The 27,409-nt window shown below is 43.8% G+C and overlaps 1 protein-coding gene across 2 annotated transcripts in view; it reads right to left on the bottom strand.

Annotated features, from left to right (window-relative positions):
• The window catches only part of scn12aa (sodium channel, voltage gated, type XII, alpha a), a 95,898-nt gene that overhangs the window by 51,480 nt on the left and 17,009 nt on the right, over positions 1-27,409 (bottom strand). The window contains exons 2-7 of one of the 2 annotated variants that reach the window (XM_082961024.1): positions 21,392-21,510; positions 18,027-18,116; positions 17,226-17,354; positions 12,261-12,352; positions 11,067-11,309; positions 10,330-10,393 (exon numbers count right to left, since the gene is read on the bottom strand). In XM_082961024.1, coding sequence (XP_082817150.1) covers positions 10,330-10,393; positions 11,067-11,309; positions 12,261-12,352; positions 17,226-17,354; positions 18,027-18,116; positions 21,392-21,510 — 737 coding nt within the window. Of the gene's footprint in view, positions 1-10,329; positions 10,394-11,066; positions 11,310-12,260; positions 12,353-17,225; positions 20,329-21,391; positions 21,511-27,409 lie in introns of those variants that run through there. The other variant, XM_082961023.1, reaches the window with a different exon arrangement.

Genomic DNA, 27,409 nt, shown 5'->3' with positions numbered 1-27,409 from the left:
TGGATGAGCATGTTCTTCTTTGCTTTTGGCCTTATAGAGTTGGTTGAGAGCAGTCTTAGTGCCAGCTTCGCTTTGTGGTGGTAAATAGACGGCTATGAATAATACAGATAAGGCGAGCAATACCTTGAGACTTCTTTAATTTACATTTTAGTCATTTAGCAGATGCTCTTATCCAGAGCAACTTACAGTAGTGAATGCATACATTCCATACATTCTTTTGGTACTGGCCCCCCGTGGGAATCAAACCCACAACCTTGGCATTGCAAACACCATGCTGGCGTTGCAAACACCATGCTCTACCAACTGAGCCACAGGGAAGGCTTTGCCTCAGTTATATTAGACATCGCACACCAGCTGTTACTGACAAAAGACACACACCCTCACCCCTCGTCTTACCAGAGGTAGCGTCTCAGTTCTGCCGGTGCATTGAAAATCCCGCCAGCTCTATATTGTCCGTTTCTTCATTCAGCCATGTCTCGGTGAAACATAAGATGTTACAGTTTTTAATGTCCCGTTAGTAGGATAATCTTAATACTAGGTCATCAATTTTATTTTCTAACGATTGTACGTTAGCAAGGAGAATGGAAGGCATTGGGAGTTTACTCGGCTCGCCTCCAGATTCTCGGAAGGATCCCCAATCTGCGTCCCCTTTTCCGGCGTCTTTTCTTCATGCAAAAGGTGTGGGCCTGTTCTGGGCCTGTTCCAGTAAAAGCAGGATATCCTTCTAGTTGCACTCGTTAAAGGAAAAAGTTTATTTCAGTCCGCGGTGAGTAATCGCTTTTCTGATGTCCAGAGTTATTTTCAGTCATAAGAGATGGTAGCAGCAACATTATGTACAAAATAAGTTCAAAAATTACACAAAACACAAAAAATATATAACAAAATAGCACAATTGGTTAGGAGAATGTAAAATGTCAGCGATGTTCTTCGGCGCCATCAAAACAGAAATATGTCCTGCACTATAAAAGCTTTTATTCTCTCATACTCAAAACGCCTACTAAACAGCATGTAGTAGCAGAATCTGGTCATAGGCAGACTAAATACCCCACCCTTGGGGACCATCCTCCTCTCGCTGGCTGGTCGGGTGCAGGTCAAGTGTTCAGTGTCTGTATGATGGTTATGGTCAATCAGCCTAAAGCAGTGGTCACCAATTGGTCGATCGCAAAGCCATTCCTAGTCGATCACCAAACATTTCTGTAAAAAAACAAAAACCATAAAGCCTTGCGTTCCTATTTTCTATATTCATTTCGAGCTGTTGACGGTAGGTGCACTTGATTCAGCAGCCCTAGCGCCGGGAAAGCAAAGCGTTCCCATTTTGAACCATTTCATGTGCCTGAAGGTAGGACTCCGCCTACCCGGCAGGCCCAGACAGCAAATCAAGTGCACCTATAGGCCCACCACTGGCCAATCAGATAGCTCAGATCACTGTGTCGGCACAGTTTCCTCGCGCTATAGACTGTAAAAAGAAGAAGACTCGGACGCACAGCAAAGTTGATAATGTGAGATTTCAAAACTTTTAAAACCATGACATGAGAGAGACTCAACAAATACAGCAATGAGATGATGTTTTTATGAGTAAGTTCAGGTTTATGTTGTTATTCAGCACCATCAACACTTTGTTCAACAGTTTTATAAGTCATAAAATGCAAAGTGTTTCCATAAGCTTGTGTTGTTATTATTAGCCGTTTGTGTCTTTTTTAATATCGAGGAAAATTTCACTTTCTCTGGTCATAGGAGTAACAACATGAATTGGTGCACGAAGCAGAAATAATGCAGTGAGACTTGAGTTTCGCCATCAGCTGGAAGACTGTGTCCCCTTTTCCCAGCGGAGAGAGGGAGAGTGGAGGAATGGTGAGTCGGGTGAGAGGCAGCCTCACCGCTCCTCCTTCCCTACCCTCAGATTGACCATCAGCTGGAAGACGGTGTCCCCTTTTCCCAGCGGAGAGAGGGAGAGTGGAGGAATGGTGAGTCGGGTGAGAGGCAGCCTCACCGCTCCTCCTTCCCTACCCTCAGATTGACCATCAGATGCAGTCCACCAGACCAGTACTAAAAAGCTCACTGTTATGCTCACTCAGCCTCACAAGTAAAACAACAAATTATCCATTATCAGCATGATCATACACATATATTTTTTAAATATATCTTCTTAATTAAGTAATTTAAGCATAGCCAATATGCAGTGATAAAGTATTGAGCATATAGCCTACCGCATGTTTAGAGTCTCAACGTGGGGGTAAACCAGTATGTTTAGAGTCTCAAAATGGGGTTAAGCAGTATATTTAGAGTCTCAGCATGGGGGTAAAGCAGTGTTTAGAGTCTCAGCGTGGGGGTAAAGCAGTGTTTAGAGTCTCAGCGTGGGGGTAAATCAGTATATTTAGTCTCAGCATGGGGTTAAAGCAGTATGTTTAGAGTCTCAAAATGGGGTTAAGCAGTATATTTAGAGTCTCAGCATGGGGGTAAAGCAGTGTTTAGAGTCTCAGCGTGGGGGTAAAGCAGTGTTTAGAGTCTCAGCGTGGGGGTAAATCAGTATATTTAGTCTCAGCATGGGGGTAAACCAGTATGTTTAGAGCCTCAAAATGGGGTTAAGCAGTATATTTAGAGTCTCAGCATGGGGTTAAAGCAGTATGTTTAGAGTCTCAGCGTGGGGGTAAAGCAGTATGTTTAGAGTCTCAGCGTGGGGATAAATCAGTATGTTTAGAGTCTCAGCGTGGGGGTAAAGCAGTATGTTTAGAGTCTCAGCGTGGGGGTAAAGCAGTGTTTAGAGTCTCAGCGTGGGGATAAATCAGTATGTTTAGAGTCTCAGCGTGGGGGTAAAGCAGTATGTTTAGAGTCTCAGCGTGGGGGTAAAGCAGTATGTTTAGAGTCTCAGCGTGGGGGTAAAGCAGTGTTTAGAGTCTCAGCATGGGGATAAAGCAGTGTGTTTAGAGACTCAGCGTGGGGATAAATCAGTATGTTTAGAGTCTCAGCGTGGGGGTAAAGCAGTATGTTTAGAGTCTCAGCGTGGGGGTAAAGCAGTGTTTAGAGTCTCAGAGTGGGGGTAAAGCAGTGTGTTTAGAGTCTCAGCGTGGGGTTAAAGCAGTATGTTTAGAGTCTCAGCGTGGGGGTAAAGCAGTATGTTTAGAGTCTCAGCGTGGGGGTAAAGCAGTATGTTTAGAGTCTCAGCGTGGGGGTAAAGCAGTATGTTTAGAGTCTCAGCGTGGGGGTAAAGCAGTGTGTTTAGAGACTTAGCGTGGGGGTAAATCAGTATGTTTAGAGTCTCAGCGTGGGGGTAAAGCAGTGTGTTTAGAGTCTCAGCGTGGGGGTAAAGCAGTGTTTAGAGACTCAGCATGGGGGTAAAGCAGTGTTTAGAGTCTCAGCGTGGGGATAAATCAGTATGTTTAGAGTCTCAACGTGGGGGTAAAGCAGTGTGTTTAGAGTCTGAGCGTGGGGGTAAAGCAGTGTTTAGAGACTCAGCATGGGTGTAAAGCAGTGTTTAGAGTCTCAGCGTGGGGATAAATCAGTATGTTTAGAGTCTCAGCGTGGGGGTAAAGCAGTATGTTTAGAGTCTCAGCGTGGGGGTAAAGCAGTGTGTTTAGAGTCTCAGCGTGGGGGTAAAGCAGTGTGTTTAGAGTCTCAGCGTGGGGTAAAGCAGTGTGTTTAGAGACTTAGCGTGGGGGTAAATCAGTATGTTTAGAGTGTCAGCGTGGGGGTAAAGCAGTGTGTTTAGAGACTTAGCGTGGGGGTAAAGCAGTATGTTTAGAGTCTCAGCGTGGGGGTTTAGAAAACAACCAGATGTAGCTAAACTCACACACATCGACCTGTCTGTTTCGAAACAGCAGAAATCATGAAATAATAAACCTTGTTCTCCATGGAGTCCATGGTCACTCTTACAGAGGTAGCTAAAAGTAGCTAAACATAGTCATAATCGAAATTATAGTGACAAAATGTGTGTGTGTGTGTGTGTGTGTGTGTGTGTATGTGTGTGTGTGCGTGCGTGCGTGCGTGCGTGTCTGTTTGTGTCATCATAATGTATTTGAATCTTTAATTTGGAAACCTAGTCAGGGATTACTTGTTGGAATACACTCAAAAGATTAAACTTCCTCTATGTTTTGTGTCCTCACTGCTTTTGACCTACTTACAGTAATGTGTCGCCTACATGGATAACCTCACAAAAGGTTCAGCTCAAATCTAACAAAAGTCTCCAAAACAGTTATTTCTTTATGATTATTTTCTTAGAGTATACCACTGTCACATCAATAAACAAGTACTGTATCTGCCTGTCTGATAAAAAAAACAAGGAACCTGAAATAATGTGTTTTCTGAACTCTCTCTCTCTCTCTCTCTCTCTCTCTCTCGCTCCCTCAGTCTCTCTCTCTCTCTCTCGCTCCCTCAGTCTCTCTCTCTCTCTCTCTCTCTCTCTCGCTCCCTCAGTCTCTCTCTCTCTCTCTCTCTCTCTCTCGCTCCCCCAGTCTCTCTCTCTCTCTCTCTCTTCCTCAGTCTCTCCTTTCTCTCGCTTTCTCTCAATTCAACTAATTTCAATCTCTCTCTGTCTCTATCTCGACCCCCCCCTCCTCCCACCTCTCTCTATCTCAAAATAAAGGAGGCAGAAAGAAAGGAGAATTCATCCTCATTGTTTTGTTGGTCCCAACAGCCATTATGTGTGTGTGTGTGTGTGTGTGTGTGTGTGTGTGTGTGTGTGTGTGTGTGTGTGTGTGTGTGTGTGTGTGTGTGTGTGTGTGTGTGTGTGTGTGTGTGTGTGTGTGTCCACATCCCTAAGGACTTAACATGGTCCACACAAGCATTTCGCTACACTACAAGAATTTCGCTACACTCGCAATAACATCTGCTAACCAAGTGACCAATAAAATTTGATTTGATTTAACACACCCACACAGTCGCAGGGCACAACAGCTCCTCTTCCCCCTCAGGAGGCTGAAAATATTTGGCATGGTCCCTCAGATCCTCAAAAGGTTCTACAGCTGCACCATCGAGAGCATCTTGACTGGCTGCATAACCAACAAGCTCCGAGACAGCTTCTACCCCCAAGCTCCAAAACTGCTAAATAGTTAATTAAATGGTTACCTGGACTATCTGCATTGACCCTATCTTGAACTGACTCTATGAACATTCAAAAGACTACATACAGTGGCAAGAAAAAGTATGTGAACCCTTTGGAATTACTTGGATTTCTGTATAAATTTGTCATAAAATTTGATCTGATCTTCATCTTAGTCACAACAATAGACAAAGACAGTGTGCTTAAACTAATAACACACAAATTATTGTATTTTTCTTGTCTTTAATGAATACATCATTTAAACATTCACAGTGTTGGTTGGATAAAGTATGTGAACCCCTAGGCTAATGACTTCTCCAAAAGCTAATTGGAGTCAGCTAACCTGGAGTCCAATCAATGAGACGAGATTGGAGATGTTGGTTAGAGCTACCCTGCCCTATAAAAAACACTCACAAAATTTGACTTTTCTATTCACAAGAAGCATTGCCTGATGTGAACCATGCCTCGAACAAAAGAGATCTCAGAAGACCTAAGATTAAGAATTGTTGACTTGCATAAAGCTGTAATGGGTTACAAAAGTATCTCTAAAAGACTTGATGTTCATCAGTCCGCGGTAAGACAAATTGTCTATAAATGGAGAAAGTTCAGCACTGTTGCTACTCTCCGTAGGAGTGGCTACAAGAGCACAGTGCAGAATGCTCAATGAGGTTAAGTAGAATCCTAGAGTTTCAGCTAAAGACGTACAGAAATCTCTGGAACATGCTAACATCTTTGTTGACGAGTCTACGATACGTAAAACACGAAACAAGAATGGTGTTCATGGGAGGACACCACGGAAAAAGCCACTGCTGTCCAAAAAAAACATTACTACATGTATGAAGTTTGCAAAAGTGCACCTGGATGTTCCGCAGCGCTACTGGCAAATATTCTGTGGACAGAAACTACAGTTGAGTTGTTTGGAAGGAACACACAACACTATGTGGAGAAAAGAAGGCACAGCACACCAACCTCATCCCAACTGTAAAGTATGGTGGAGGGAGCATCATGGTTTGGGGCTGCTTTGCTGCCTCAGGGCCTGGACAGCTTGCGATCATCGGCGGAAAAATGAATTCCTAAGTTTATCAAGACATTTTGCAGGACAATGTAAGGCTATCTGTCCGCCAATTGAAGCTCAACAGAAGTTGTGTGATGCAACAGGACAATGCCTCAAAATACAGAAGTAAATCAACAACAGAATGGCTTCAACAGAAGAAAATACAGCTTCTGGAGGGGCCCAGTCAGAGTCCTGACCTCAACCCGATTTAAAATGCTGTGGCATGACCTCAAGAGAGCGGTTCACACCAGATATCCTAAGAATATTGCTGAATTGAAACATTTTGGTAAAGAGGAATGGTCCAAAATTCCTCCTGACCGTTGTGCAGCTCTGATCTGCAACTACAGAAAACGTTTGGTTGAGTTTATTGCTGCCAAAGGAGGATCAACCAGTTATTAAATCCAAGGATTCACATACATATGGTACTCCCTGTATGGTACTTCCTCTATGGTACTCCCTGTATATACTATACCATCATTCTTGTGTATTTTATTCCTTTTGTGTTACCATTTTTTACTTTTCTTATTTTCTTATTTTTAACTCTGCATCGTTGGGAAGGGCTCGCAATCTAAAATTATTGATTCAGCTTTTTCTCCTTGTAGATTAAACCTGTGGCTCTGTGTTTGATATTGTGAGAGATTAAGTTCTGCGTTTTGAGTTTCTGCAGACAGCATAGCACTGGCCTCTGTCTCTCTGTGTGTGAGCATCAACAAGGACTCTCTCGTAAAATTTATTTTTCCTCAATAAAACAAACCAGAATAAATAAAGGTTAAGTACAATTCAAGTTTCCAACCAGGTCAATCTTGTTCATCTCATTGTCAATCACTCATATATGTATTTTCTGTAAATCCAACCTCCAAAATGTGCTCATTGCCAACAACGAAAGACAAAGTCAAATATAATATACCACATCCGTTCCTTAAATATGGAATATTGGATAGCCAAGTATAACTCTAAATTCTATTTTCTGTCGTCTTCTCAGAAGCGATTAACAGAAACACCTAATGGATAAGCTATTTGTTGAAAAACCCTGGGATTTCAGATTTACCCAGATGGGTATTTAGTTCAATATAACCCCTGGAACAGCCATGTCATGGCCGGAGTCATCCCTCCCTCCCTCTCTCCCTACCTCTCGTTGTGCTGTTTCAAAACGCTTTGGATTTATGGGATTAAAGATAGCGTGGGCTGAGTAGCCATATTTGGTAGGTTTCAAACTACAGCCTTTGATTGGGGACAGATCAGGAACCATCTAACCTGACAGAACAGGGACCATCTAACCTGACAGAACAGGGACCATCTAACCTGACAGAACAGGGACCATCTAACCTGACAGAACAGGGACCATCTAACCTGACAGAACAGGGACCATCTAACCTGACAGAACAGGGACCATCTAACCTGACAGAACAGGGACCATCTAACCTGACAGAACAGGGACCATCTAACCTGACAGAACAGGGACCATCTAACCTGACAGAACAGGGACCATCTAACCTGACAGAACAGGGACCATCTAACCTGACAGAACAGGGACCATCTAACCTGACAGAACAGGGACCATCTAACCTGACAGAACAGGGACCATCTAACCTGACAGAACAGGGACCATCTAACCTGACAGAACAGGGACCATCTAACCTGACAGAACAGGAACCATCTAACCTGACAGAACAGGGACCATCTAACCTGACAGAACAGGAACCATCTAACCTGACAGAACAGGGACCATCTAACCTGACAGAACAGGGACCATCTAACCTGACAGAACAGGAACCATCTAACCTGACAGAACAGGGACCATCTAACCTGACAGAACAGGGACCATCTAACCTGACAGAACAGGAACCATCTAACCTGACAGAACAGGGACCATCTAACCTGACAGAACAGGGACCATCTAACCTGACAGAACAGGGACCATCTAACCTGACAGAACAGGGACCATCTAACCTGACAGAACAGGGACCATCTAACCTGACAGAACAGGGACCATCTAACCTGACAGAACAGGGACCATCTAACCTGACAGAACAGGGACCATCTAACCTGACAGAACAGGGACCATCTAACCTGACAGAACAGGGACCATCTAACCTGACAGAACAGGGACCATCTAACCTGACAGAACAGGGACCATCTAACCTGACAGAACAGGGACCATCTAACCTGACAGAACAGGGACCATCTAACCTGACAGAACAGGGACCATCTAACCTGACAGAACAGGAACCATCTAACCTGACAGAACAGGAACCATCTAACCTGACAGAACAGGGGCCATCTAACCTGACAGAACAGGGACCATCTAACCTGACAGAACAGGGACCATCTAACCTGACAGAACAGGGACCATCTAACCTGACAGAACAGGGACCATCTAACCTGACAGAACAGGGACCATCTAACCTGACAGAACAGGAACCATCTAACCTGACAGAACAGGAACCATCTAACCTGACAGAACAGGAACCATCTAACCTGACAGAACAGGGACCATCTAACCTGACAGAACAGGGACCATCTAACCTGACAGAACAGGAACCATCTAACCTGACAGAACAGGAACCATCTAACCTGACAGAACAGGGACCATCTAACCTGACAGAACAGGGACCATCTAACCTGACAGAACAGGAACCATCTAACCTGACAGAACAGGGACCATCTAACCTGACAGAACAGGGACCATCTAACCTGACAGAACAGGGACCATCTAACCTGACAGAACAGGAACCATCTAACCTGACAGAACAGGAACCATCTAACCTGACAGAACAGGAACCATCTAACCTGACAGAACAGGAACCATCTAACCTGACAGAACAGGAACCATCTAACCTGACAGAACAGGAACCATCTAACCTGACAGAACAGGGACCATCTAACCTGACAGAACAGGGACCATCTAACCTGACAGAACAGGAACCATCTAACCTGACAGAACAGGAACCATCTAACCTGACAGAACAGGGACAGGATTTCTGCAGAAGGAGGTAGGCCTATACAGTACTATGGGTAGGGTTCCTGCAGAAAGAGGTAGGCCTATACAGTACTGTGGGTAGGGTTTCTGCAGGAGGTAGGCCTATACAGTACCATGGGTAGGGTTCCTACAGTCCAGCTACCATACTTTTTACACTACCGGACCATAACCTGACATACCAGGGGCTATAACCTGACATGCTAGGGGCTATAACCTGACACTATGTATTTGAATATGAATAGAGAGGAGCTCTGGCTTTGTCCTGTCTGGACTAGTGTAGTACATAGAAATGTTTGCTGCCCATCATGCTTTACCCTCACTAACAGTTCAGTATGCTTTACCCTCAGTAACAGTTCAGTATGCTTTACTCTCACTAACACTTCACTATGCTTTACCCTCACTAACAGTTCACTATGCTTTACCCTCACTAACAGTTCAGTATGCTTTACCCTCAGTAACAGTTCACTATGCTTTACTCTCACTAACAGTTCAGTATGCTTTACCCTCACTAACAGTTCACTATGCTTTACCCTCACTAACAGTTCACTATGCTTTACCCTCACTAACAGTTCACTATGCTTTACCCTCACTAACAGTTCACTATGCTTTACTCTCACTAACAGTTCACTATGCTTTACCCTCACTAACAGTTCACTATGCTTTACCCTCACTAACAGTTCAGTATGCTTTACCCTCAGTAACAGTTCACTATGCTTTACTCTCACTAACAGTTCAGTATGCTTTACCCTCACTAACAGTTCACTATGCTTTACTCTCACTAACAGTTCAGTATGCTTTACCCTCACTAACAGTTCACTATGCTTTACCCTCACTAACAGTTCACTATGCTTTACCCTCACTAACAGTTCACTATGCTTTACCCTCACTAACAGTTCACTATGCTTTACCCTCACTAACAGTTCACTATGCTTTACCCTCACTAACAGTTCACTATGCTTTACCCTCACTAACAGTTCACTATGCTTTACCCTCACTAACAGTTCACTATGCTTTACCCTCACTAACAGTTCACTATGCTTTACCCTCACTAACAGTTCACTATGCTTTACCCTCACTAACAGTTCACTATGCTTTACCCTCACTAACAGTTCACTATGCTTTACTCTCACTAATAGTTCACTATGCTTTACCCTCACTAACAGTTCACTATGCTTTACCCTCACTAACAGTTCACTATCCACAAGCAGATGTTATGTAGAAGCCAACATTATGCAATAGCCAGTACAGCAGCTGACTTACCCTGCATCTTGTCCATATCCACAAATTAAGGCATCCTTTGCTCCTTCAACTTTGTAGAAATTATCTGAAAAGCAGATTAGGAACATGACTTAAGCACAACACATACAACTCAGGTAATAAAACAAACCAGTCTCGAGGCCTGCTTTAACTGGTTCAACTGATTAAGAGTTCCTGAGCTGGTCGTTCCAGAGACCAGTAACCTAACAGTAATTTCATTTTACCTTTATTTAACTAGGCAAGTCAGTTAAGAACAAATTCTTATTTACAATGACGGCCTTGGAACAGTGGGTTAACTGCCTTGTTCAGGGGCAGAATGACAGATTTTTACCTTGTCAGCTCGGGGATTCAATCTAGCAACCTTTTGGGTTACTGGCCCAACGCTCTAACCACTAGGCTACCTGCCACCCCAGTAATACACCCATCATCACTGTGCACCCGCCCGCCTACCTTATACATGCCATTTAGCAGACGATTTTATCTAACGCAACTTACAGTCTCAGAGTGTTGGGTTAAATGCAGAAGACATATGGCCCCGGGAATTGAACCGACAATCCTGGCTTTTTGCAAGCACCATCCTCTACCAACTGACCAATTACAGTACTGAGGTGTAATTTTATATTGCATCATACCAATTAATATTTAGTGTGTCATATCTCTTGCACCTTAACAAAGGCTTCCAAACTGGCCGTGCCTACAGTGCAGAACAGACCAAAAGGACATGACAAAAAAAAATCAACCTTCATTGGTGACAAAGTCGTTCATGGAGTTCCAGGTCCGGTTGTTGCAGGTGAAGGTGTCGTTGACGTTATATGAGGAGTTGACGCAGTGTGCCGCGCTACGGACGCATTTCTGCCGCAGGATGCCCATGAAGAGCTGCAGGCCGATGAGGGCGAACACGCTCAGGCAGAACACTGTCAGGATCATCACGTCCGCAAGCTTCTTCACTGACTGGATCAGAGCACCAACGATGGTCTTTAGGCCTGAGGGAGACAGACAATAGATTATACAATGTCCCCAATAGACTTGACAGTTAAACATTGTCCCTACCATGGTCTTCAGGCCTGAGGGAGACAGAGACAGGTTAGAAATGGTCCCCACTATTGTCTTAGATTTCCAGTAGACAAGAGATGAGTTAGACATTGTCCTGTGATGGTCTTTGACCTACAGGTGATATTTATCAGCTTTACAATGTCCTGCAAGGCTTCAAACCTATCAGCCAGCCTTACAGTACAATGTCCTGCAAGGCTTCAAACCTATCAGCTAGCATTACAGTACAATGTCCTGCAAGGCTTCAAACCTATCAGCTAGCTTTACAGTACAATGTCCTGCAAGGTTTCAAACCTATCAGCTAGCCTTACAGTACAATGTCCTGCAAGGCTTCAAACCTATCAGCCAGCCTTACAGTACAACGTCCTGCAAGGCTTCAAACCTATCAGCTAGCTTTACAGTACAATGTCCTGCAAGGTTTCAAACCTATCAGCTAGCCTTACAGTACAATGTCCTGCAAGGCTTCAAACCTATCAGCTAGCATTACAGTACAATGTCCTGCAAGGCTTCAAACCTATCAGCTAGCTTTACAGTACAATGTCCTGCAAGGCTTCAAACCTATCAGCCAGCCTTACAGTACAACGTCCTGCAAGGCTTCAAACCTATCAGCTAGCTTTACAGTACAATGTCCTGCAAGGTTTCAAACCTATCAGCTAGCCTTACAGTACAATGTCCTGCAAGTCTTCAAACCTATCAGCTAGCCTTACAGTACAATGTCCTGCAAGGCTTCAAACCTATCAGCTAGCCTTACAGTACAATGTCCTGCAAGGCTTCAAACCTATCAGCTAGCTTTACAGTACAATGTCCTGCAAGGCTTCAAACCTATCAGCCAGCCTTACAGTGCAACGTCCCCAGACAGAACAGAAGAAAATAGTTTCTCTCACCTGGAATGACAGAGATGGTTTTCAGCGCTCGGAGGACCCTGAATGTTCTCAATGCAGACACGTTTCCCAGGTCCACAAACTCTGTGAGATATCTGCAACATGATGAAAGACATGAGGACAATGATGTCCCATAAACACAGCACCAGCTGGCTAAACAGATATCAGACTGATTCAGAGTGTACAGAATGGGGTATAAAGACAGAAGAGAAATGGACACGTGCAACACTAAGGGTATAAAGCAATCTATAAAGAGAGAGAAATTGAACAGGGCATTGCCCTTCAATGATCACTGTGGCTTGATCAAGAAACTCATCTCTATTTAGTTGGCTTGTAAGTGGTCAACTACAGTACAACAAACAAACAAAAAACACTCCAGGAGTCCTAGGGTAAGGAATGTCGAGCACCTGATTCCCTTCTTGTGTCCAGCTGGGCTGTACTGCGTTTGGGTACACTTTCATTCTACAGTACAAGACACTTTGCGTCAATATAGAACAAAAAATAAATAAATGTTGAATCCATCTATCTGGGAAACGCTATTGTGCAGAACAAGAACACTTATTAATGCACGTTCCTGGAAATACACTTTCTGTAATTGAATGAATTCCACCCTGGCAGTTAGTTCTGAGCAATCCATTCAAACAGAGAAGGCATTCTCTTTACTCTGATTGGCCCTCTGAGACATCCAGTAATACTGCATAAGTAGGTCACCTGACTAATCCTGCATCATCATCATCATCATCATCATTATCGCAAGTCACGACACAGAGATCTATCCTCTACATTACAGTCTTATGCAGTACAGTCCTATACAGTACAGTCCTATACAGTACAGTGTTATACAGTACAGTCCTATACAGTACAGTTTCATACAGTACAGTCCTATACAGTACAGTCCTATACAGTACACTCCTATACAGTACAGTCCTGTCTTATACAGTACAGTCCTTTTTAGTACAGTCTTATACAGTACAGTTCCATACAGTACAGTCCTATACAGTACAGTGTTATACAGTACAGTGCCATACAGTACATTCTTATAAAGTACAGTTTCATACAGTACAGTCCTATACAGTACAGTCCTATACAGTACAGTCTTATACAGTACAGTCATATACAGTACAGTCCTATACAGTACAGTCCTATACAGTACAGTTCCATACAGTACAGTCCTATACAGTACAGTGCCATACAGTACATTCTTATAAAGTACAGTTTCATACAGTACAGTCCTATACAGTACAGTCTTATACAGTACAGTCCTATACAGTACAGTCTTATACAGTACAGTCTTATACAGTACAGTCCTATAATAGTACAGTTGCATACAGTACAGTCCTATACACTACAATCAGTGCCTGGAATCCCTGATGATGATAGGGATGGTGACAGTGATGATGGTGATGATGGTGAAGGTAATGATGATGGTAGTGACGATGATAGTGATGGTGATGATAGTGATGATGATGGTGAGGGTTATGATGATGATGATGATGGTAGTGATGATGGTGTGGGTGGTGATGGTGATGATTATGGTGATGATGTGATGTGATGGTGATGATGGAGATGATGGTGATGATGATGATGATGATAGTAGTGATGATGGTGACGGTGGTGATGGTGATGATTATGGTGATGATGTATTGATGATGGTGATGATGATGGAGATGATGGTGATGGTATTGATGATGGTGATGATAATGGTAGTGATGATGGTGGTGATGATGGTAGTGATGATGTAGTGATGATGGTAGTGATGATGGTGATGATGATGGTAGTGATGATGATGGTGATGGTGATGGTGACGGTGATGGTAGTGATGATGGTGATGATGGTGGTGATGGTAGGGATGATGATGGTGATGAAGGTGATGGTGATGATGATGGTGACGGTGATGATGGTAGTGATGATGGTGATGATGATGGTGATGATAATGGTGATGTGACGGTAATGGTAGGGATGATGGTGATGATGGTAGTGATGATGGTGATGATGATGATGGAGATGATGGTAGTGATGATGATGGTGGTGATGGTAGTGATGATGGTGATGATGATGGTAGTGATGATGATGGTAGTGATGGTGACGGTGATGATGGTAGTGATGATGGTGATGATGGTAGTGATGATGGTGATGATGATGATGGAGATGATGGTAGTGATGATGATGGTGGTGATGGTAGTGATGATGGTGATGATGATGGTAGTGATGATGGTGATGGTGACGGTAGTGATGATGGTGATGATGATGGTAGTGATGATGGTAGTGATGATGGTGATGATGGTGATGATGATGATGATGGTGATGGTAGTGATGATGGTGATGACGATGGTGATGATGACTGTCATAATGATTAGGATGAGGATGGTAGTGATGATGGTGATGATGCTGATGGTGATGATGGTAGTTATGATGGTGATGATGATGGTGATGATGGTAGTGATGATGGGGATGGTAGTGATGATGGTGATGATGATGGTAGTGATGATGGTGATGATAATGATGGTGGTGATGGTGATGATGATGGTGATAATGATGGTGATGATGATGATGGTGATGATGATGATGGTGGTGATGATGGTAGTGATGATGGTGACGATGATGGTGATGATGGTAGTGATGATGGTGGTGATGATGGTGATGGTAGTGATGGTAGTGATGATGGTGATGATGGTAGTGATGATGGTAGTGATGATGGTGATGTCTATATTAGATGTCTAAGGACCATATTTGCTCAGTATTGTTACCTGTGTAATTTTTCCTTCCTGTTTATTTATTCTAAGTGGTGAGGAACAGGTGCATCACTGTAACTGAGCATCATTTAGAAAGCTGAGGCTTAGTGAACATGGCCCTAGCTGTGTCCTCTCTCTCTCTCTCTCTCTCTCTCTCTCTCTCTCTCTCTCTCTCTCTCTCTCTCTCTCTCTCTCTCTCTCTCACTCTCTCTCTCTCCTATTTATAGCCTAAAGCCCTAAACGGTTGAGCTGCCTTATGGTGTTCTGTCCTGGTCCAGTGTGCTGAAAGAGTTGTTTCATTACCCTAGCAGGTCCTAACATGTTCAGAATGTATAAACTATGGAGGAGGAGTCAGATGTAATCTCACAACCTTGTTATTGTCATATCAATGCGACCTTATGTGTGTATCATGTGATGGGATGTGATATTGCGTGTGGGGATAAAGGTGCTTAAAACTCCCATAGTAATGGTTCCCGAGGCACTGTTGCCGTTAGAGACTCTCTCTGGATCTCTCAGCTCTCCAGAGTCCTGTTTCCTCCCACTCTTTCTCTCTCTCTCTCTCTTTCTTAATTTTTCTCTCTCTCTCTCCTCTATAGCTGTCTCCTCTATAGCTGTATCCTCTATAGCTGTATCCTCTCTAGCTGTCTCCTCTATAGCTGTCTCCTCTCTAGCTGTATCCTCTATAGCTGTATCCTCTCTAGCTGTCTCCTCTCTAGCTGTATCCTCTCTAGCTGTCTCCTCTCTAGCTGTCTCCTCTCTAGCTGTCTCCTCTCTAGCTGTATTCTCTCTAGCTGTCTCCTCTCTAGCTGTATCCTCTCTAGCTGTCTCCTCTCTAGCTGTATCCTCTCTAGCTGTCTCCTCTCTAGCTGTATTCTCTCTAGCTGTCTCCTCTCTAGCTGTCTCCTCTCTAGCTGTCTCCTCTCTAGCTGTATCCTCTCTAGCTGTATCCTCTATAGCTGTCTCCTCTATAGCTGTCTCCTCTCTAGCTGTCTCCTCTCTAGCTGTCTCCTCTCTAGCTGTATCCTCTCTAGCTGTCTCCTCTCTAGCTGTCTCCTCTCTAGCTGTATCCTCTCTAGCTGTCTCCTCTATAGCTGTCTCCTCTCTAGCTGTATCCTCTCTAGCTGTCTCCTCTCTAGCTGTATCCTCTCTAGCTGTATCCTCTATTGCTGTATCCTCTCTAGCTGTATCCTCTCTAGCTGTATCCTCTCTAGCTGTATCCTCTCTAGCTGTATCCTCTCTAGCTGTACCCTCTATAGCTGTCTCCTCTATAGCTGTCTCCTCTCTAGCTGTCTCCTCTCTAGCTGTATCCTCTCTAGCTGTATCCTCTCTAGCTGTATCCTCTCTAGCTGTACCCTCTCTAGCTGTACCCTCTCTAGCTGTATCCTCTCTAGCTGTATCACCACGGACGGGTCTCTAGACCATCTCCCTCCATTATCCTCTCTCTGAGATTGTTCAGTTCACTCTCAGAAGTCCATTCACAATGCAACCCTTCAAGTACCCGCTAAGTCCCAAAGTCAAGTGGTGTTTTCATTTTAAATAATGAATATTAAATCCACGTGTCATCCACCTAGAAGACATCTATGTCTCTCTCTCTCTCTCTCTCTCTCTCTCTGTCTCTCTTTCCCTCTCTCTCTGTCTCTCTTTCCCTCTCTCTCTCCCTGTCTCTCTTTCCCTCTCTCTCTCTCTCTCTTCTCTCTCTCTCTCTCTCTCTCTCTCTCTCTCTCTCTCTGTCTCTCTCTCTCTCTCTCTCTCTGTCTCTCTTTCCCTCTCTCTCTCTCTCTCTCTCTCTCTCTCTCTCTCTTTCCCTCTCTCTCTCTCTCTCTCTCTCTCTCTCTGTCTCTCTTTCTCTCTCTCTCTCTCTCTCTCTCTCTCTCTCTCTGTCTCTCTCTCTCTCTCTCTTTCCCTCTCTCTCTCTCTCTGTCTCTCTTTCCCTCTCTCTCTCTCTCTGTCTCTCTTTCCCTCTCTCTCTCTGTCTCTCTTTCCCTCTCTCTCTCTGTCTCTCTTTCTCTCTCTCTCTCTCTCTCTCTCTCTCTCTCTCTCTCTCTCTCTCTCTCTCTCTCTCTCTCTCTCCTCTCTCTCTCTCTCTCTCTCTCTCTCTCTCTCTCTCTCTCTCTCTCTCTCTCTCTCTCTCTCTGGGATGTATTAAAAGCCCCTGGATGACAAATACCTAGGAAATGAACAGGAGGTGGCTAGGGGTGAAGGAGGTGAAATACCAGACCAAAGGGTCGGTACTTACGCCATGGAGATTACACTAAAATCCAGCCAGTTCCATGGGTCTCTCAAGAAGGTGAACGGTCCGACACAGAATCCTCTCGCAAATATCTTTATCATGGACTCAAAGGTGTAGATACCGGTGAACGTGTACCTGAAAAATAATTTCATGGATTCAAAACAACACAGTATTAGGCAATAGCAGTGGATGAAGAGAGATCATTCGTTTAGGTATAAAGTGATAGTTTTTTCAACTCATTTAGCATGCTCTCAATCAACCGTTGAAAGAAAATGTAAATGCCAAAATAGCAGAATGTAATAATACGGTATTTACAATCAAGGTATTGTTAGCTAGCAAGGGGGAGTATGTTATGTCATACATTCCCAGAATACCTTGTTTCAGAGGCTAGTTTTACCTTAGGTATAAACATTCAGTAACGGAATTGGAAGTTAAGCATTCATCACATTCCAAATTGTAAAAGATATTTAAGCAAAACCTGATGAAAAGCGTTGGGGGCGAAGTGTGGAGCATTATACACCATGCCAAGTTGTCATTCTCATGTGGCATTCCAAGTGCAGTGAGTGTGCCGACCGCATCACATGCTTGATGTAGGCTACTTACATTTAAAATACAGTAACTTACCGACCAGGATTCACACACTGTTACTGTTACTGTAGCAACACACCTTGACAACGCTCAATATTGGGGGGGAAAAAAAGGAGGGAGGGAGGGAGGGACAGAGGAAGTTCCTATCACAGGAGAACAGTGTATTCACCATCAAAATAAGTGTACTAAGGAGGGAGGAAGTGTAGACGTATTACTTACTCCAGGTACTTGGTCCAAGGGGCAGGGTCCGACATAGCCATGAAGCAACAGTTGGTCAGAATAGTACACATAATGAACAAGCTGAATAATGTGAAGAAAAGGTTAAAGTAAATTTACATATGTTTGTCAATGTATCACATACTGTACTTACCACACCTTCTCTCTAAATTAAGTTACCCATTTTTTTTATTTTTTTTTAATGTTTCTATTAGTGATGTAATTCTGGGAACTAGCCGTCCTTTCAATGGAAAATAAATCTTTGAAATATGACCATGAGGATAATAAACTGACTAAGTTTGTCCTTGTTAGCAAGGTCCTCCTCACGACTACTCTGTTCATTTTATATACAGTAAATGCTTGCATGATAGCTTGTTCCTGCTCCCATGACCAGTTGGGTTGTTGTTACCGTAGTTCATACATTATAGCTCGACCTCAGCTTTCAGGTCATAGCTAGAGACTGGGGATGTGTTTTTCTCCACGTCTCTAATGCTGGGCGTACACTACACGACTTTCCAAAAAAATCCTAAAATCGCTGAGCCTCTCACATTAAACAATCGTCTTTCCTGTAGTTGTTTTGTGTTGCCAGTAAATGATGTGACACAGAATGGTGTCGCATCACATCAGAATGGTGTCGCATCACATCAGAATGGTGTCGCATCACCTCAGAATGGTGTCGCATCACCTCAGAATGGTGTCGCATCACATCAGAATGGTGTCGCATCACATCAGAATGGTGTCGCATCACATCAGAATGGTGTCGCATCACATCAGAATGGTGTCACATCACATCAGAATGGTGTCACGTCACCTCAGAATGGTGTTGCATCACATTAGAATGGTGTCACATCACATCAGAATGGTGTGAAGATGTGATTAGATTGTTAATGTAACTAGAACGAGCTGTGGCTCAAAGTAGCCCATTAAACTTTTGAGGTCAGTCATTCATGCTTGTTATACAGAGTTGAAATATAAAAAAAAAAGACATTGCTTGTGAATAACAATGACACTTTTTCTTTTAAGGGAAGTAAAATTGCATACTGGCTAGCTGGTATTAGTTATGGCTCCTGCTGGAGAGTCTACACATTCTGGGTGATGTGAAACAACGACATCATGTCACTGGCTTCTTCTCTGGCGAACTCTCATTGGCTACTGCTGATCACTGTTCTCAAAACTCTGTCGTAGCACATCTCACACTACGAGAGCGTTGCAGATTTTCAGCTGATAAAATCAAACATGTTTGAAAATATCGGGATGTCTCTGACGGCTCAAAAAGGAAATGGAATCGGTAGACCTCAGATTGCGTCTCTGACCCGCTCATATTAAACGAGCGTCTGTGACGGCTGCGTGCCTCGAGTAGGCAACGACATGGGGATTTTGTCTCCGATCTCAAAAACTTGTTTGGGACAGCTAAATCGTGTAGTGTACACCTGGCTTAAGATGTCTCTCTTTTATGATTTGTTTCCAGAATTCTGTAGTGCATATTTCTAATAAAGTGGACTCTTACTGAAAAATAACAAGGCAATGAAGATGTTATCTAGCATTTCACCCACAAGCATACAATTACATTTTGACACTAACAGCCCATTTGCAAACAGTTCTTTCCGGTATACAGTAAGTGTCACCCATTGCAATTGTTAGGGGTAGATTTTTAAACCCCTATAGTATAGTACAGAACAACAGAATATATTTATACTGTAGCACAGAGAACGAGAGGATGGATGGATTTAGTAGAGAAAGAGAGGATGGATGGATTTAGCAGAGAAAGAGAGGATGGATTGATTTAGTAGAGAAAGAGAGGATGGATGGATTTAGTAGAGAACGAGAGGATGGATTGATTTAGCAGAGAACGAGAGGATGGGTGGATTTAGTAGAGAACGAGAGGATGGATGGATTTAGCAGAGAAAGAGAGGATGGACTGATTTAGTAGAGAAAGAGAGGATGGATGGATTTAGCAGAGAAAGAGAGGATGGATTTAGTAGAGAACGAGAGGATGGATGGATTTAGTAGAGAATGAGAGGATGGATTGATTTAGTAGAGAACGAGAGGATGGATGGATTTAGTAGAGAACGAGAGGATGGATGGATTTAGTAGAGAACGAGAGGATGGATGGATTTAGCAGAGAAAGAGAGGATGTATTTAGTAGAGAACGAGAGGATGGATAGTTTTTAGTAAAGAACGAGAGAAGAATGAGAGGATGGATGGATTTAGTAGAGGAAGAGAGGATGGATGGATTCAGTAGAGAAAGAGAGGACGGATGGATTCAGTAGAGGAAGAGAGGACGGATGGATTTAGTAGAGAAAGAGAGGATGGATGGACTCAGTAGAGGAAGAGAGGACGGATGGATTCAGTAGAGAAAGAGAGGACGGATGGATTCAGTAGAGGAAGAGAGGATGGATGGATTCAGTAGAGGAAGAGAGGACGGATGGATTCAGAAGAGGAAGAGAGGATGGATGGATTCAGTAGAGAAAGAGAGGATGGATGGATTGAGTAGAGAATGAGAGGATGAATGGATTCAGTAGAGGAAGAGAGGATGGATGGATTCAGTAAAGGAAGAGAGGATGGGTGGATTCAGTCGTGCATGCAAAGGACAAGCCGTCCGTCTGAGAACTAATAGACAGCCGTCATGTGACGTGAAATCTCCTTGCTCTTATTTCATTTGGGAGATTAAGAGCAGCAGATCAAGGGATTTGGTTGGCGATGCCAGGGAGGAACATCACAAAGCTGTTTCAAAATGGGACTATGGAAAAATCCAATGGGATCCTACCATTGGAATCTGTAAATATTAGAAATTGGCTGATTGTACAGTCCAGTATATGACGCATGGCAGGGTGTGGCTTTTTAGGTTTTTTTAAGGGGACAATTAGAAAGTGGTACCAGTTGAGTTTTTTCTGGGTGAGGGGTTATCTTAACCTTACATGTTTCTGTGACATTATACTGAGTAGGCTACCTTGAAAATACCTCCTGCTTTACAAGCAAACAAACAGGCCAAACTGATAGAATTGTTTTTTAAATGAAGTGGCTCTATAGGACACAGCAACACAACAAAGAAAAATCCACCTGGCTCTCTTCCCTGAAACAATGACATCACACGATTATATAATGTAGAATGTTACTGACCCGACATTACATCACATATAACCGTTTTCCTCTGGGCTCATCACTAACCACTAACACAGGTAGACAGATAGACAGACGAGTAGACAGACAGACAGACAGACAGACAGACAGACAGACAGACAGACAGACAGACAGACAGACAGACAGACAGACAGACAGACAGACAGACAGACAGACAGACAGACAGACAGACAGACAGACAGACAGACAGACAGACAGACAGACAGACAGACCGTTGTAAAGGATATGAATGGACCAGGACTTTGATGGAGATTCTTCTGAGGAAGGTGAAAGGGGTAAATATATAGAGAGCAGACGTGGCACTGAACCGGAAGATGGCCGTCCCTTTATTAACTACTATAAAAGTCTGAGAGGTAGAAAGAAAGAAAGAGGAAAGATGCATTAGTAGCAATACAAGTTGTGGTTTGAGGTCAAATCACAGTAAACAAATAGTTGTAAAGTGCACAATAGTCTATTCAATCTAAACCAGTAGGGGGGTCTTTTAAGGTGGGGTAGGTTTGAGTAAATCAACACTCTTTGTTCTGTGCCGGTCCAAATAACCTGTTCTCAAATAGGAGTCAATAAATAGATTATTGTGTGTACTGGACAGGATTTCTTTATCTTCCATGTTGAGAGTCTGACTATGTCTACCATCTGTCTACATCAACGGTAAGCAGTGTCTAGGCAGCCCTGCAGTCCTCCAAGACAGACCCGGGTTCAAATACTATTTGAAATCTTTCAAATATTTTGAGTGTTTGCTCTAGCCTGCCTGGAGTGACCAGAATGGTGGGGTTCAAATACTATTTGACCTCAGCCAGGTTCAAGCAGCAAACTCCTTCCCATCAACAGAGCCGGTCTGTGCACTATAAGGCCAGCCCAGCTCAGATAATGCAGGCAACTCTTCTCCAAAGCAGGCTGAATATTTACTGAACAGATGTGGATGTATTTATTAAAATATTTATTCGTCTTTGGTTAATCCCACCGTCCAACAGCAGCAGGTCCTTGCCGTTCTGCTGCCATAGGCGAGACCAAAATATTTCTCCCCCCGCAAAACTAGAATAGTCCCAGTAAGCAAAATGACGTTGAAAAGGCATCTAAAATATGTACTTTCCAGACGTTGAAGTTAGGTTCAATTAAGGTGCTGAATGAAAAGTGAAAAGGTATTTTCCATATGTTTAAAATACATATTTTCCAGGATGTTGAAAAGGCATCTTTTCCGGACGTTAAAAAAATACATATTTTTCAGAGATTGAAATCAGATTCATTTTCAGGTTATGAATGAAAGTTGAAAATAAATCATTTATAGATGTCTATGTTTGGGTCAAATCAAGGCTTGTCCAGACCGGACAAAAAACTGAACTAAACATAGATGTCTATGATTGGTTCAGATTTTGTCTGGACCGGACCAAAACCCAATGTCCGTAGAAGTGGAAATCAAGGCCGGTCCGGAACGGCACCAAAAAAAGACATCAAAAAGGTGTCAGTCCGTGCTTACTGAGGTGTAGCTTAAAGTGTTGCCTGAAATGTAATAATATGAATACCCATCTATGTGGTAAGCCTACCATTTGTAAAACACCAACAACAAAAAAGGTTTAAAAAAATGTGGATAGTGCTTACTGGGGTGTGTATGTAGCCTACCATGTCAGCCTGCAATGGAATTTTATGAATGCCCATCTATGTGGTAGGCCCACCGTTTGAAAAACAGGCTATTGAATTGACTTTATTAGTCCTGATTCTTGTGACTAATCAATTTGGATATTTAAAAACATTGAATATGCAGAAATATTTTCTTTTTCAGAATGATCAGCTTGTCCAAAATTGACGGATACTAACTTGAAACCACTGTACATGACAATGGGTTGAAACTCCTGGACAACAGTTGTGATTGTGCATTCCATATTGTCCATTTTACTTTGACCTGTCCTGTTTTTAGGATATGTTGTTTGTTAACATAACAGCATGTTTTTTATTTGATTGAGCACCATTGAGGTTAGGCCATTTGATCAGAGAAACCTGTAAAAAGTGTCCATCTCATTACATTACCATCCATTTCATCTCCAGCCTGTATTCTACAGAAAAGGCCACATATTCCTTCCATTTTTTTTGTATTATTATAATTTTTTTTACCCATTTTTCTCCCCCAATTTCATGGTATCCAATTGGTAGTTACAGTCTTGTCTCATCGCTGCAACTCCTGTACGGACTCAGGAGAGGCGAAGGTCAAGAGCCGTGCGTCCTCTAAAACACGACCCTCCCAAGCCGCACTGCTTCTTGACACACTACTCGCTTAACCCGGAAGCCAGCCCCACCAATGTGTCGGAGGAAACATCACACAACTGGCGACCGTGTCAGCGTGCACTGCTCCCGCCCCAACACAGGAGTCGCTAGAGCGCGATGGGACAAGGACATCCCGCCCGGCCAAACCCTCCTCTAACCCGGACGACGCTGGGCCAATTGTGCACCGCCTCATGGGTCTCCCGGGATTGAACACGGACCTGTAGTGATACATCGAACACAGCAATGCAGTGCCTTAGACCGCTGCGCCACTCGACGGGGCCCCACATACTCTTTCTATCATATCCTATATCTGCTATATGATTTTTTTGACAGAACGTTGGTGGAGCACCGCACCGACGTGTCTCTTCAACAGCACCCTGGAGAGACATGCTGGGAATCAAACAAGATACATATTTTGCGTCCTGCCTTTGACGTAGTGGGCACTGCTTATCAAAGGGCGGCATCAGCACTCACCTAAAAAGCCCATTTGCCACTGGTTGAGAGAAATTGTAATTGTTTTTGGGTAGAATTATGTGAGGTTTTACGTGTTGTTTTGGAAGTCCGTCTTGGTCAGTTTAGCTCAGAAAATGCCGCCCTCGTCATTCTGCCGCCATAGTCGGCGGCGTAATCCTGCCTAATAAGCGGGCCGGACGTGAGCAGCAGCATCAAGCAGCTTCATCAAATGCCAATACAAAGAGACTCAGATCGAGAATGAGTACCTGCCATGCCAATTTTCTCATCCCTCTGTAAAGACTCTGGTAAAGGACAGAGAGGCCTGATCTACGACTCTGTAAAGACTCTGGTAAAGGACAGAGAGGCCTGATCTACGACTCTGTAAAGACTCTGGTAAAGGACAGAGAGGCCTGATCTACGACTCTGTAAAGACTCTGGTAAAGGACAGAGAGGCCTGATCTACGACTCTGTAAAGACTCTGGTAAAGGACAGAGAGGCCTGATCTACGACTCTGTAAAGACTCTGGTAACGGACAGAGAGGCCTGATCTACGACTCTGTAAAGACTCTGGTAAAGGACAGAGAGGCCTGATCTACGACTCTGTAAAGACTCTGGTAAAGGACAGAGAGGCCTGATCTACGACTCTGTAAAGCCTCTGGTAACGGACAGAGAGGCCTGATCTACGACTCTGTAAAGACTCTGGTAACGGACAGAGAGGCCTGATTTACGACTCTGTAATCGACAATCAATGAACCAACAGCATCACCTATACGTTGTCTACCAGACTCATGAATATACATTTTGAATTGTCGCATCAGGTAACCAGTCCATCAAGTATGAATAATAATAATACAATCCACACTCAAAGGCAATTACTCAAATGTATTTAATTTTGGAGTATAGGCTAGACCAATTATGTACCAAAGACATCTTCAATCAGTTATTTATTAATGTTTTTGTAAAATGCAGTAGGCTATATATTGTATAATGACACAATCATAATTTTAAATCAGGTTTTTTTCGGGCTTGGGCTCATGAGCATAGACATATGCATCAGCTGTAATATGTGTATGCGTGTTTTGAATAAATCATCCCGATTAGAAAGCACTGTACATTTTATTGTGTTAAGCTTTAAACCAACATCCACAACCACTGTCACGCCCTGACCGTAGAGAGCCTTTTTTATTCTCTATTTTGTTAGGTCAGGGTGTGACTTGGGTGGGCATATCTATGTTGTTATTTCTTTGTTGGCCTAGCATGGTTCCCAATCAGAGGCAGCTGTTTATCGTTGTCTCTGATTGGGGATCATACTTAGGCAGCCCTTTCTCCCACCTGTGATTGTGGGATCTTGTTTTTGTGTAGCTGCCTGTGAGCAGCCCAGAACGTCACGTTTCGTTTTCTTAAACATGTGTCATATTTATTAAACATGTGAAACTCTAAGTACGCTGCGCCTTGGTCCATCCTTTCAGACGAGCGCAACAACCACCATGTTTTCCACTCAGCTTCAACCCATTGTTGAACTTTTTAAAAACTACTATTTTGATGATGTGTTTTAAAGATTTCATTTGCATTGATGTCAGAATGGTTAAGGGCCAGAATGGCCTGAGTACCAGGCCATTAGGACCTGATGGTCGTTAGCCAGTTGGGTACTAACAAAGCATGTCCAGAGTGCAAAAAAGGTGATTACCGTGGAATTTTACTGCGGTCATGACTGCTGGAGAAGTGGTAATACGGTCACCTCAAAAGCCCTAATACTCTGTAAAGACTCTGATCTACGACTCGGTTAAGACTCTGGTGAGGGACAGAGAGGCCTGATCTCTGACTCGGTTAAGCCTCTGGCCAGGGACCGAGAGGCCTGATCTACGACTCGGTTAAGACTCTAGCCAGGGACAGAGAGGCCTGATCTACGACTCGGTTAAGACTCTGGCCAGGGACAGAGAGGCCTGATCTCTGACTCGGTTAAGCCTCTGGCCAGGGACAGAGGGGCCTGATCTACGACTCGGTTAAGCCTCTGGCCAGGGCCAGAGAGGCCTGATCTACGACTCGGTTAAGACTCTGGCCAGGGCCAGAGAGGCCTGATCTACGACTCGGTTAAGACTCTGGCCAGGGACAGAGAGGCCTGTTTTACGACTCGGTTAAGACTCTGGCCAGGGACAGAGAGGCCTGATCTACGACTCTATAAACACTGGTCAGGAACAGAGAGGCTTGACCCTTAGTTCATCCCATCACACTGCCTAACTCAGGGGACAGAAGAGGTGTAGGATCTCCTCCCACACCACATGGATGAGACCACTAAATTTCAACGGGACATTTCATAAAAAAAACGAATATTGTTATGAATATTATTTTGGAGAAAGAGAAGTTGAATCACAGCACAAAGAAAAGAGGTATGTGTTGTGGTCTCTGGTGGACAGGTATGTGTTGTGGTCTCTGGTGGACAGGTAAGTATTGTGGTCTCTGGTGGACAGGTATGTGTTGTGGTCTCTGGTGGACAGGTATGTGTTGTGGTCTCTGGTGGACAGGTATGTGTTGTGGTCTCTGGTGGACAGGTATGTGTTGTGGTCTCTGGTGGACAGGTAAGTGTTATGGTCTCTGGTGGACAGGTATGTGTTGTGGTCTCTGGTGGACAGGTAAGTGTTGTGGTCTCTGGTGGACAGGTAAGTGTTATGGTCTCTGGTGGACAGGTATGTGTTGTGGTCTCTGGTGGACAGGTATGTGTTGTGGTCTCTGGTGGACAGGTAAGTGTTATGGTCTCTGGTGGACAGGTAAGTGTTATGGTCTCTGGTGGACAGGTATGTGTTGTGGTCTCTGGTGGACAGGTAAGTGTTATGGTCTCTGGTGGACAGGTATGTGTTATGGTCTCTGGTGGACAGGTAAGTGTTGTGGTCTCTGGTGGACAGGTATGTGTTGTGGTCTCTGATGGACAGGTAAGTGTTATGGTCTCTGGTGGACAGGTATGTGTTGTGGTCTCTGGTGGACAGGTAAGTGTTGTGGTCTCTGGTGGACAGGTATGTGTTGTGGTCTCTGGTGGACAGGTAAGTGTTGTGGTCTCTGGTGGACAGGTATGTGTTGTGGTCTCTGGTGGACAGGTAAGTGTTATGGTCTCTGGTGGACAGGTAAGTGTTGTGGTCTCTGGTGGACAGGTATGTGTTGTGGTCTCTGGTGGACAGGTATGTGTTGTGGTCTCTGGTGGACAGGTATATGTTGTGGTCTCTGGTGGACAGGTAAGGATTGTGGTCTCTGGTGGACAGGTAAGTGTTATGGTCTCTGGTGGACAGGTAAGTGTTATGGTCTCTGGTGGACAGGTAAGGATTGTGGTCTCTGGTGGACAGGTAAGTGTTGTGGTCTCTGGTGGACAGGTATGTGTTGTGGTCTCTGGTGGACAGGTATGTGTTGTGGTCTCTGGTGGACAGGTATGTGTTGTGGTCTCTGGTGGACAGGTATGTGTTATGGTCTCTGGTGGACAGGTAAGGTAAGCAGCCGCACCACGCTTCGCTCCGCTCCACTCCACAGGTAATATTACACTTCACTACATTA

This window comes from Salmo salar, chromosome 14 (assembly GCF_965601325.2).
Source record: "Salmo salar chromosome 14, fSalSal1, whole genome shotgun sequence".
In the NCBI taxonomy this organism is placed as follows: Eukaryota; Metazoa; Chordata; class Actinopteri; order Salmoniformes; family Salmonidae; genus Salmo; species Salmo salar.
This window is presented reverse-complemented; position numbering and strand designations above follow the sequence as displayed.